Source organism: Phlebotomus papatasi, chromosome 1, assembly GCF_024763615.1.
Source record: "Phlebotomus papatasi isolate M1 chromosome 1, Ppap_2.1, whole genome shotgun sequence".
In the NCBI taxonomy this organism is placed as follows: domain Eukaryota; kingdom Metazoa; phylum Arthropoda; class Insecta; order Diptera; family Psychodidae; genus Phlebotomus; species Phlebotomus papatasi.
The window spans coordinates 39,078,455-39,092,112 of record NC_077222.1 but is presented as its reverse complement, the minus strand read 5'-3'; the positions used below and the strand labels follow the sequence as shown (position 1 = coordinate 39,092,112).

General features: G+C 33.0%; 1 protein-coding gene across 5 annotated transcripts in view; it reads right to left on the bottom strand.

Annotated features, from left to right (window-relative positions):
- Window positions 1–13,658, bottom strand: part of LOC129799676 (forkhead box protein O) — a 187,485-nt gene that overhangs the window by 168,628 nt on the left and 5,199 nt on the right. For 4 of the 5 annotated variants that reach the window (XR_008751532.1, XM_055843798.1, XM_055843797.1 and 1 more), the window contains exon 3: window positions 6,560–6,780. Coding sequence is in view for 4 of the 5 variants with exons in the window: in XM_055843798.1 (XP_055699773.1) it covers window positions 6,560–6,780 (221 nt within the window). In the remaining variant the exon portion in view is untranslated. The remainder of the gene's footprint in view (window positions 1–6,559; window positions 6,781–13,658) is intronic. The other variant, XM_055843801.1, reaches the window with a different exon arrangement.

The window sequence follows — 13,658 nt, the reverse complement described above, 5'->3', positions numbered from 1 at the left end:
TAGAAAAGCTCCCTTTTAGCGAACGTCAGTGTTGGAAAGAAAAAAAAAAGAGATAGTGAATTAAGTGAAATGAGCGACCTACGACGTTCCATTGATTAAAAGTGGCTAAAAGAGGTCAATTTTTGAAATTAAATGTCTCCATTAACATACGACTTCGCCACAGTGACGGCACAAAAGTGTGCAGAGATGTGAAGTGAGAGGTGGGTTAAATTTAAGACTGTTGGCTTTAAGAAGGCAAAAAAAACGCGCTAAATTGAAATATACTGCAACCAAATGAAGATCTCGCGAGACACACCCGGTAGTGACTCTTTCACTTCACCAAAATCTCCGAGGTCTCTCATTATCATGTCACTCATACACTGAGATATAGGTAGAATAGTCAGAATTACAAAAAATGCAAAAAGTAAACTTATACCTAACTTAATTTTAGATTTTACCAACCATAGAGGACTAATTTTCAATTTTACCATCTGCATATTAGATTCGAATATACAGATAGTAGAATTTATTAAAGTTTTTTTTATATTGTACCAACCATAACAGAAAGACAATTAAGTTATTTTATTACTTAAGTCTGAAGATCGTATAAAGAACTAACCGCTTTCTTATAATTGATCTCAAATATAACACTTACTTAAATTTTAAGTCGCTACTTATCCCTCGAGGTCCTGTATTTAAATTTTGCATAACGGTGTTTAGGGATTGTTGTTATGTCATATATATAAAAATTTATAACTATGTATCCTGTGAATGATTGGCATATACAACCTGTGAAGGAGTTTTACACCGTTTTCACTCTGGAGGTTGGTCATCAACGCTAAGACGGCGGTGGCCGCATAAACGCAAAGCATATAATTACTTGAAAAGGACTCGAGTGTAAGCACAATAAAATAAAAAATAAAAAAAATATAATGTTGATACATTTTAACACTAAACCTACTGACCGTTTTTTGTCGTTTCTCGGACAAATGACAAACCGCGGCAGGGTAAGATACTCAACAAATTTGTCTTGGAAAAGAGCAAAAAATTAAAATTAAAGCACTGAAAAATATATTATATATATTATAGAAATTAAGAAATGCATATTTTAAGAAATTCATAAAGTTTGATAGTGACATTATACCGTTTAAAAACGTGTTAATTTTAAATCGGTCTATTTGATCCGGTCTTGGGAGGTTTAGTGTTAATAAACTACCGTAGATACAGGTAACTTTGCAAGGGTCTTTTTAATTCTAGAACTTAAGGATGGTCCAGTGACTATAGGGACATTGTAGGATGGTTTACGGATAATCGTTAATTCCTAGAATTAACAAGTACCTTACGAGAAAGAGGGATACAAAGTCACCTGCATCTACAGTACTTCAGATTTAAGATAAGTTAAAAGCTATTTAAAAGTTGATAACCGAGACTAGAATTGAACGGACAACTTTGAAATCATATACGGACCCCTATTAAGTAAGCAAAATCGTAGTACTTTTATAACCCAAAACCGACAACTGATGTATAACTTCGTACTTGTTCTTATAATTACTTTTAATGGTAATGGGTATTCCCCGGCCTTCACTTACAATTTTAAACAGAGTCTGACTACATGACTCGTTTTCGAATTTACTATATTCATCTGCGTTGCCTATAGATCCAAAAATTCAAGATATTAGCATTCATTGGATGAAAAGCTAACCTATAAAAATTAGTATTTTTTACAAGAATTCTAAAAAAAAATATGCAACGTTATATTCTGCATACAAAATTTGTAGAAAATACCAATCAAATTTTTCTCAGTATAACTATAGCCTTTTTGTTGGATAGGGGTCAAGTCATCGATTAAGCATTTGAAAGCTATCCATGAGAGCTCTCATGGGGTCTCTTAAAAACCACCTAAAACTTGAATGATCTTGGGCAACGTATCACGTGTGACTATGACTATTTTGCGCCATGTGCATATCAGCCGAATGTTCATCAGAGAAGATGCCCCCAAATTGCCCAGAGAGGATGGCAAAATGCGGTGAATCTGTGCGGCTGCATGCAAGAGGAACCAGTTTAACGTGGTGTAAAGCTGCACCACGATGCCCACACAAATTGCCAATAATCACGAAAATGGCATCTCGAACCTGCGGCATTTTCAAGTAAAGCCAGTCAAACGGCATTTGCGCCAATTGTAGATCACTCAGGTGAGCCTGGGTGCAATAGAAACTGCATTCCGTCTAAGTGCACACCACCATTTTTATATAGTTGCACCTCCGTCTCTGGTACTGGAGAGTAAGAAATCCAACATGATCCAAGAATGAACTTGTGCAGAAGCGCCAAGAAACACCAAAGGTGCGAGCAAGAAGCAAGTACATATGCTTCGTGTGGAGCATATGGGAGATTGCCCGTGTGAGTATCGAAGTAATTGAAATAAAAGTTAGCATATTAAACTAGCCACTGACTTTGATGGATACTTGAGTATGTGTTAAGCAAGAAAAAAACGACAAAACGCACCTTACAGCACGCAATAGTCGAACATGTTTTAGAAAAGTAATGTCGTGCCTGAAATCGAGATTGATTTGCGATCGCTGATCTTATGAGTTTCACGAATGGTCAATTAATGAGGTGTCAAGAGCTGACTACAAAAAATTATGTCAGTCCTAATCAGTGTAGGAGTCTTTAGATATCTTTTCAATTTAACAGGTTGGTGAAGCGGGCGTTACGTTGAATTATAAGGTTCTAATAGCACTCAAAGACTTAATCAAAAAACTGCCTTGTGGCAAGAGACTTTTGGATGAAACACAGTGGTTACGATGCACTCTAACAAAATACCAGCTGTGGTAAAAATTCGATGAAATAAAATTCCTAATATAGCATTAAATAATGTGGACCTCAAATAATGTTTAAGTTAACTAAAAAACGCAAAACTAAGACAAAAAAATTAAGTTAACTAAAAAACGCAAAACTAAGACAAAAAAACTAAGACTAGCATGATATAAAGCAGAATACTTGGGGATAAAAAAGGAGCTTGGATTTAAAATAGTGGAAGATACATAAAGGACCAAATTGAACCCAGGAAAATTTTTAGAAGAATATTTTAAAAACCATTGAGAATTGTAGGAATAGCTGAGAAAATTCGAACTTTCCTAAAGTAAGATTTTTCAGCTGCTTAAACTCGTTATTGAGCTGTCCGTTGAGAAGTTCATCAAAGTACTCCACCAATCGCTACAGGATGCTCTGTTCTCTTGACACCCACTTAAAGAGGATACGTGAATCTTCTTTAAGTGGATCCTCTTTAAGAGGATACGGGTATCCTATTTGTGAGTATACGTAGAGCCTCCTTAAGAGCATACGTGGATCCTCTTCGAAAGGATACGGGGGACTATATTTAAGAGGACACGGAGATCCTCTTCAGAATTTATGGAAAGCTATAGGAAACTGAGAAGATTTTTTCTCTGAGTTGAAAATAATCCTCCACTGACGCTTCCGGAAGGGACACTCGTGAAACTCACTCAGGAACACACTCAGGAACACACTCAGGAAGATACGGGGATCCTTTTTTAAAAGGTACCGGGAACCTCTTTGAAATGGATTCGGAAATCTTCTTTAAGAGCATAGTCTTTGGAATCGAGAGGAGGATATTACTGGATTGGACGACTCTGTTTGCCCTACTTCTGTTGATAAAGCATCCTCATCTGGAGCTCTGGATAATACTATCCTTTGTTAGGGAAATAAATAAAGCATAGGCAGCAAAAATCTGGAAAGCCAAAATTCTGAACATCAAAATCCCGAATGGGCCAATATTTCGAAAGCCAAAATTCCGAATGTTCAAAATCCTGAAAGGAATGAAATTATATGAAGGGTAATGTGTAGTATAAAATTTTGTAGTATAATGTGTAACGGGAGTAGCTATGTCACTTTTAAGAATTCGGGATTTTGCCTTTCGGGATATCCGCGTTCGGGATTTTGACTTTAGAGATTTTGACCGGGACCCAAATGAAGAAGGTGAGTACAATAGACTCCAGTCGCAATGCCCGAGCCTGTTCTGGGACTGCCTCAATACACAAAATAATAATAAAAATCATAATAATAATAACTTAAAGGTTTCACACTCTTAATATGATATTTTATACCGTTAGGTGACACTACCTAACCAATCCTATGTTTCACAATCTTATAAATTACCTTTCCGGTAATACTCAGTTACTCTCAATCTTGCATTGTTCCTCATGTAATGCCCTAGACACACTGACGACTTAAGCCGAGGGACCACTTAGTGAAAAATGATGGAAATGTAGTTTACCCATTATACTGAGCCTCATGCTTAGTGTTCCGCCCGCTTCATATTAAAATCAAAATTAGTGGTGACACTAAACCTACCATAACCCGGTCAAATTGACCGGTTTAAAACTAACACATGTTTAAACTTAAAACGGTACAATGTCACTATCAAACTTTATGAAACAAACCGCGGTTTGTCGTTTGACCGAAAAACGACAAAAAACGGTCGGTAGGTTTAGTGTTAAAATATAGTGAATTAGTTGAATCATAACTAACCTCAATCTATTTCTATGTAATCTCATTATTATCTTCTCGGATCATTGACAACAAGGCTGAGATAAGGCATTCTATTCTAAAACTCTACTCCTCCTTAAGTGATACACCCAACCAACATAGTAAAAAATACTTTCACGATTTTTTTGGTTTTGATCTGTTTGATCTTCTAAATGAATAACAGTCAAAAATAGGTCACACTTCATTGTGAAAATAATAGGCAACTATAATTATTATAAATTCGTCCTTTCAGGATTAGCCCATTAGGGATTTTGGATTTCAGGATTTTGAATTTTCGGGATTTTGGTTATTTGACATTTTGGTTTCTCGCAATTTTGACCCATTCAGGATTTCGACTCATTCGATAATTTGGATTTCGGGATTAGGACCAATTCGGAAATTAGGATATTTGGAATTTTGCCTTTTCCGGATTTTTACTTTTCGGGATTTTAGCTTTTGGGATTATCTCTTTCTTGAGCACTCAATGGGTCAAGTGGTAGAGAACTCGCTCTATGATGCAAGTGTCCCGGGTTTGAATCCCCTTTAGCTCACCAGGAATTTTTCTGGCGTTAATTGTGTTCGGATTGCATCCAGTGAGTTGCACTGCACTTGATTCCACGGTCATGGGACTGACAACCTCATCCCGTACAAGTAAAAATAATAATGCATGTCTAGAAATCCCGTTGCGGGAAGGCCTTGTTCCTTCATGGAATGTTGTGCCAGCATGGCCAGAATTATTATTATTTTATTATTAACTTATTTGTCAATGTTTATTTAAGATAAACTAGGGCGAAGCCTGAATGATTTCAAATATCGAAAATAAGCCACGCCCCTATGTAACTTCTTTTATAAAATATTGTTTAAAATATTTTATGAGTTATTTCTCTGTGTAGTACTACCAAAAGTGTAACCAGAAAAGGATTAAAAATAAATATATTTAAATAAATAAATATAAAAATAAATAAATATATATATGGCCGTAGCCTATTTTTGGTATGCCAAATCTTAGGATAGAGATTTAGTTAATATGTGTGGTATAACGAAAGTATCCCAAACTCTCATCCCCATTACTATAGAACTCAGCGGAGACCAAATACTAAACGATTTCAAATCAGCTGAATTCTGCTAACTTTAAAACGACACTCGTGAGGTAGTGCCATTTCCAAATAATTTGGTCAGCACTTTTTGTTCTAGGACTGCTGACCGGTCAGCATATTTTTACTGATAAACTTAGCATTGTCACGAAAACTCGCAAGGCTTTTCCACAGCGTCCTATACTACGTTTCTGGAGCGAGCTGACGGAGAGTCGCCAGGACTGGGGGAGGTTAGTGCGAGAGGCCCGGTCCCTTAAAGGGACCTTGCAGTGAGCGACCTAAGTAAGTAAGTAACTGAGCAAAAATATGCTGAAAACGTTGCTTTTTTCAGCTAACTGTGCTCGCTGGGAAGGACGAATATTTAGAGATTGTTTTGTATGATGTAATGAATAGGGTAAAGTGGCACAAGTTGGACAATGGTACAATTCGAACAGGGCTTTTTTTCTTGATAAATTTTGTACTTTATTTTTATTTGTATACTTTTAATGCTTTAGTTTTATAATTTGGATCCTTGTGCTTAAAAACAAATTTTATACAGTATTTATCAAGAAAAAAGCCATGTCCAACTTGTACCGGCGAATTGTCCAACTCGTAACACTATGTCCAACTTGTATCACTTTACCCTAATTCTACAGTTCGATAATTTCGAAAATATGAACCCTTTTTATCTTCTCAGAGTGGATAAAGCAGGAACTAAATTGGTGAAAGCAAATCTATTATTTTTTCCAGTGTCTTATTAAATGTTCATTTAAAGCTCCAAAGAATCTTTCTATACATAGCAACAATTTTCCGCAATGCTACAAAAATTGGCCATAGAGGTCACAGGCTTGAGAACCTCTGTTGTATAACTTTAAGGAAAAACAATGTCGTATCACAATTCCATAATTCCATGAAATCCATCACTCTCAGAGTTCATCGGTAAAATCCATTATAATGGTACTCACCTTCCATCCAGCACTGCTGTTGGAATCGCCCTTGTCCTTAAAGTATGGAACATTTTGCACCATCCACTCATATATTTGGCTCAATGTAAGACGATTGTCAGACGCCGAACTTATGGCCTGAGTAATTAAATCGGCGTATGATAGGTTCCCCCAAGCATTTCTCCGTGAAGAATTCTTTTTGGACGATGCCACATTCGGGGATGTGATTTGTTGGCCAGCTGCTGGAAAATTAAAGGCAAAAATGACACCATTAATATAATGAATCAACATATTTATTGTCAAGAAAAATTCATGTTAAATTCAAGATGAAAATAGAAAAAAAGCAAAACAAGATGTGGTGAATGAGATGTACACAGAAAATACGAGACTCTTACACGAGTGTTATCAGTAAAACGTCATGAAAAAAAAATCTGGGGGCACGCACCAGATACGAAAAAAGCCCGATATAAAAGTCTTCGAAAAAAAACACAACTTGAAAAATTTACGCATCAAATATTTTTTTGAATTCGCGTTTGATTTTTTTTTGTTGTAATTTCGAACAAAATCTCTCTTGAACATCATGTTGAGATTTTCTACTTTTAGTGGGAAGATCTTTCAAAACGCATGTTTGATGTAATTTTTCAAAGACTTTTCATTACTAATGCTAACTTTCTGTGAGCAACAGAGAAATGGATCTTCATTATCAATTTTGAAAGTTAATTGGACGAATTCAAGTATCAAATTGTGCAGAAATTTAACAACCTGCTGAATTAAAAATGTGCATTATTTTGTTGCTCGAACTTTACAAAAAAATGAGAACAATAGATGATTCCTTACTTTTATAAGACGTAATAATATTAGAAACGATTCTTCAAGATCAAAAATTACATTTTTCTGATAGGGGCATTTATTGGAGTAAAATTGGGTAATACGGAATCACATTATAATTCGGAATATTAGGATTTACTCACTGTCTCTGATACTCAAAGAAAGAATGAATCAAATTGTTTATGTAGATAGGCAGTAAAGTCATAATCGGATTGGACTTCTTTGGGGGTTCGTCAATTGTTTAGAAGCAGTTTACAATTTTTTTTTTTTTTCAAAATAAAAAATAAAAACAGATATCGTTAAAGCATTTTTAATAGATTGAACCAAATCCAAATTCATCTAAAAGGTTTTTGAATCATGGATAATTTATACAAAGATCGATACTTATTGTTACAAAATGGCTATTTTGAAGAGGTTTTGAATTGCGAATCAGTCTTAACTGATTACTAAAATCACCCAGAAAATTCGGAAACCAGAGTAAATAAAATTTGAAAGGTTTTGTAATCGTGGAATAAATCTCCCAAGTTTCAAAACGTTCTAACGATTTTTAAAGGTTAAATGCCAAAATGAGAATAGCCTAATTTTAAACTAGTTGAAACCGTTTTTGGGTCGATTTTAAGCTACAGTACTTATATTCTTTTAGCTGAAGTTTTAAGCTATTTTGGAGAGGTTCCAAGATAATTTACGAAGCGGTTAAAATCGGTCATTTTAGCTACATAAATATGAAAATTGGTACTGTGATAAAAATTATGTAAAATCCTCAAATTCTTGAGCATTAGGGTAAGATGGGGTAATTCGGAATAAGGTGTATTTTGGAATTTTGAGATTTTCTCACTGTTTCATACGGTCAAAAAGAAAAATAAAACCACGAAGAAGTACAAGACTTTGCATTCGAGTGTACTTCTTTGTTGTTTTTTCGTCTTACCATCTAGAAATGTTAGGGAATCTCAAAATTTCAAATTACCCTATCTTACCCTACCCCGTACACACAGAAAAATGGAAAATTCTTAAACAGAAACACCCAAGAATTTAATTTCAAATCCCATCCAATGAATGCCAATGCCCTAATTCTAAATCCTTGATCGTTTAGTTTTAGTTGCAATTTGCAAATCCGTAGACATTTTTCATTTTCCGGCTAATGCAGAACTTAAGTTCCCGATCTCTTAACTTGAAAGAGCTAGGGATTCTAGCCCATTTCTTTTGCTCAGAGCTTTTAAACTTAAACGCCTCGGGGATTCACGTCCAATTTAAGTTCCCAGGATCTTATATATTCTTAAATTTAGAGTCAAAATTTTTCTGTGTGTAAGAATGTAGTACCACTCACCAATTTTATTCTTCAAAATAGTTCATGAAAAATTAATTTTCAGCTCATAGCTTTGGAGGCTGAGAATTCAAGCATTCAGCAAAATGTTTTTCGCTTCGTTACTTCTCTTTTTAATGAATTACTGACACAATTTTTAGGTTTTGAGATTAATCGTGCAGATTGACATCAGCTTTTGCTAAAGGTGTCGGAAATTTCGCTCTATGAAAGATTAATCGCGAATTCCAGTGACGTAAAATTTATTCTACATTTTATTGCGTTTAGTCTTAATTCAAAATGTTTTTCCCCAACTTGGAGTCTCCTATTTCCAATGCGATATCTTAATATACTTGACACCCCGATAAATTGATGCAATTCTAATCATGCAAGTCTTGCACATTTATCGAATACTCTCTCCAAAGCGATCGTCAACTTAAAATTCACTTGATTGCTCAATAATGAAGTAACTTTTATTCCACAAGCATTAATCCCGGAAAATTCTTCAAGTGTCTGTCACAATGTTGAACGCCCACGGGAAGCAAATTAAAATTTCAGCTCAGGAGACAAAATGCGATCTTGTGCACTCAATCAAAATCTCATAAATGTCGCTTGGGACGTCATAGTTCAGTGTATAAAATTTAAATAATAAAAGTTCTGGACAAAATCCAAAGTTCTTTTTCTTATTCCCCATCACAATAAAATGCTAAAACCGGAATATATTGCGACTGTGTATCTTACTTTTTGCCATGTCTGGCACAAGCGTCGATGAATTGAATAAGTCATCGTTTTTTGTGGGTCGAATTCTATCTAAAGTCAACAGTGAATATATAAAGAGCTTTTTATCATCAAGTCTCATGATTTCGCGCAAAATTCCCAAGTTGATATAAAATCTAAAATAAGACTTTCTGGCATCTTAAAAAAGTTATACTTAAATTCTTTTGAGTACAAGAAAAAAGTTAATTATTATGAAACTTTGAAAAAATGCTTCATTAGAAGGTTCAGCAAATAAGATAATTCTGAGTTCGCGGTAAAAGAATGTTACTTAACAGTTTAAGCTTCCATAAATCCATGATAAGATGAGAATAGAACTGAATGAGCATCATAACGTTTTTATTTTTCGTTTATCCTTGATTTAGAAATACTCCATTCGTTGACGATATTTTGTTACATTTTTCTTTTTAATGAACATTTTTTACTATATTATACCGTATTAGATAAATAGTTAATAAAATTTTCTGTGCCATTCAGAAGAGAGCATTTAAAAAAAACGTACTTGTTTCCCGTATTTCTCAATTTACGATATTATAAAAAAAAATGATTTTTTCCATAGTCCCTGGTGTTATCTTAATTTAAATCGTTTCTTAACGTGCCTAGTCAAGGACAATTTATTTTCTCTTTATAAAGATTTTTAACATTCACGTACAACCTACATTATGATCATACATAAAGTCTTTTAAGAAATTATAAAATATATTGACCTTTTAAAATTATAAAGTCAAATTAATAATTGAAAATTTTCATCTTTGTTTTAGTTTTCAAATAATTTAATTTTGAATATGAAATTTATTCATGAATTAAAAAAAATCTTAAGCTTTTTTGGAATATTTTTTGGTAATATTAGAACCTCTTCGTCCTTCAAAAACTGAAAATTTTGAGGTGAGTTTGTATTATTTGAAGCATATCATTACCCCTTAAAACATTACTTAAATTAAATTTTTAAGCTTATGAACTTTTAAAGTAAGAAATATGAATTTCTTTAAATTGACCACTCAGAAGACTCAGAATAAGAAACGAATAACTCGCAGTAGGTAAATTTTACAGGAGAGTGATTTGGAACTGAGAATTTACATGCATCGTATAAGATTTTTGAGATTTAAAATCTCTATAAATTTTAAAATAATTATCTTTCAAGTATAATATTCACAGAGAAGGTAGAGGGTTAAAAGAAGTATCAAAAAAGCGAATAAAATGATTTTTGGAAAAAAATCGAGTTACTCGACTTATATTCAGACAAGTCGAAATTGTCTTGATCGATTTTGAAAAGGTTTAGTGGAGGTCTATTAAGCAATACACCTGCAAATGAATTGCGTTTTTGAATGAATTTCTTTCAGTTTCCAAAATTTTCAAAAATATAACTACTAGCAGTCGTATAGAAAATATAGTTATATTTCTTCAGCAATTGAACAACGTTTGTTTTTTTTTTTTAGAAAGTAATATTATAATTTTATTTTTAGGAATTTTAGCGCAGTCAGAAAATAGAAAAAAACTCAAAATCTATATAAAAATTGATAGAAAATATAATAAAATGTATATACAAATCGAAATAAAAGAAATAATATTGGGAACAAACTAACAAGAATACCAAAAGTAAACCTATTATTCATTTTGTTTCTCAGACTTGAGTGAAACTACTGTGACAAACAAGACAATTTTATTCTAAATCTTATCCTTCTTCACTTAAATCCGTGGGCGTTTTTAGCAAATACAGAATATTTAGCGTAAGTGCCTAAATTCGATCTTCCTAAAATAGATACATAATTGAACCAGAGTTCTGTAAGAAAATACCAGAGAAAGATATATTTTTCTTCCGGTACGTGTAAGTCTTTTTATTGATATCTACGAGTATAAAGAAAATATTTCGCAGTTACCATATATTTCTGGGAAATTATTTTTACATGAGTTGACCCAATATTTTTTTGGTTGTTTTTCCCACTGTTATATATTTCATTGAATTGGAAAAAAAGATTTTAAGAACAATAAAAAGATAATTTAAAGAGAGATGAAATTTTGAATATTTAGAAAATATTATAAAGCCTCTTAACATTTTCCATGTTATTCATTTAAGAACTTCAATAAGGCGAAATACTTCTTCTGATCAACACTATCTTAATTAGGAAAATTTGTTCATTGGAATTTGTAAAATAAATGCAAGGCGGTAACGGATAATATTCCAATATAAACTAACACTTGCGACTTAAATAGCCCTGAAACGGGTTTTAAACTCTAGATCTAACCCAGTTCATTAAAGTTTCGGAATTGATTGTGATTTTTCAAAATCATAATCGATCATTTGTTTTTAATATTCATCTATAAATCAAAATTCTTACAAAAATTTTGCTTGATAAGAAATTAATAAGTTAAGCAATATGGCTAAACTTTAAATCTAAATCTCGTATTATTATCTTTTAACCTCATGTTCTTTGTTTTCTCTAATTTATTTATTTTTTTTTAATAATTTTTATTTTTAATTTTAAATCAATGATCAATTTTCCTAATACTTTCTGATCGTGTTGAAATAGAAACAAATTTCAAGTTACATTATATAAAACATCTTGCCATAATTTTGAAGCTCGTGAACAAACATAATTTTGATTTCAAGTCCAACAAGTGAAAGACAACACAAATTATTCTATAAAGCAATATTTTGATTTTTTTTTTAGTTTCCTAAATCTAATCTTAACAGTATTTCTGTTTACCAATATTGAATATGAATATATAAAATAGAACTCTGAAAGACATGAATTCATAAATCTATGATAAAATAGATCTTATAAAATTTAAAACAGATTTTTGAATTCGTGAAGAGAGAAGATTATATTAGTTTCCAAACTACGGATCCCAGCGAGCACCAAATGCTAACCGATTTCATTTCAGCTGAAAATCTATGTATTTTCAGGTGAATTCTGCTACCCTTTAAACGACACTCGTGAGGCAGTGTTCCATATATTTGGTTACCACTTTTTCATCGAGAACTGCTGACTGGTCAGCATAGTTTGGCTGATTGATTCAGCAAGAATATGCTGAAAACGCTGTTTTTGTTCAGCTAGCTCGCTAGGATAAAGTATCATTTTATTATCTTAAATTTAAATAAATTCTATAACGTTCCAAGGCGTAGATAACTGTGTCGCTCACGGTTCACCCGAATGCCGATCTGTCGATCTCGTGCCGGTTTGCCGCAAATAAGTTTACAAGATTAGTGTTTCCAGTACAGTACACTAAAATTTACCAGCCGAATTGTCTGTAATGAATTTATAATGTTACACGAGCTTAGATGAACGCTATACTTTTTAAGAGCAAACTGACATATAAATCAGCGGATTTTTCGCTAAAATCGTACCGATCTGCCGATGTTTGTTAGAACGATGTGCATGTTTAACATACTGATTTGTCGATTTCTAAGTTAAACTCTGCTAATCTGTCGATTTCATAGCAAAATAGTGCCAATATGTCGATTTTCACCTCCAAATCGGCACAATTTTGCCAATCGCCGCTCACGGTTCACTCTGAGAACCATTTATTCACCCCTTGTAACTTTCTATTTTAGTTTAACTTAGGGTAAGTAGGGCACCTTTGAATTGGGACAGATTTGAAATTGGATTTTTTTTATTCTGTTTTAAAATGGAATTGAGCTTTATTCTGATGTAATTTAGTTTCCCAATTGGTTTGTTGAGCTAAAATATCATCATAAAACCCAGTTTTATTTAAAAAATAGGAGAAAAGCCCAATTTCAAAACTATACTCATTCAAAGGTGCCCAACTTCCCCATAAGATGGGAAAAATTTAATATTTTTTTAGTCAAATTTAAAAAGCGATTTTAGGAAAGGCAGTAAGAATTTCTTGCACAATATTATCTCCAGAAATTATATTTTATAAATTTTAAATTAAAAGAAAAGAGTTCTGGTTCGTTTCAATAGAAATGAAAATTCTTCATTAGTCAAAAACATGTACCGTAGATGCGGATAAGGTGGCCTCTGAACGTGACCTTGCCACCCTTCTGTTCGTAAGTTTTTCTTTAATTCTAACGGCGTTATCACACTTGCACATTAAAATTTTAATGTGATTAACATTAATTGTCGCTTGTGAGCGTCCAAATATGTTATTTGTGTCTTTGAGTCACTTAATATTTGGGGCTTTTCTATTTATTGATAAAGAAGTGGACTTGGGCTGCAAAAATAAGTTTAAATTTACCTAAAGCATTAATATTTTTCACAT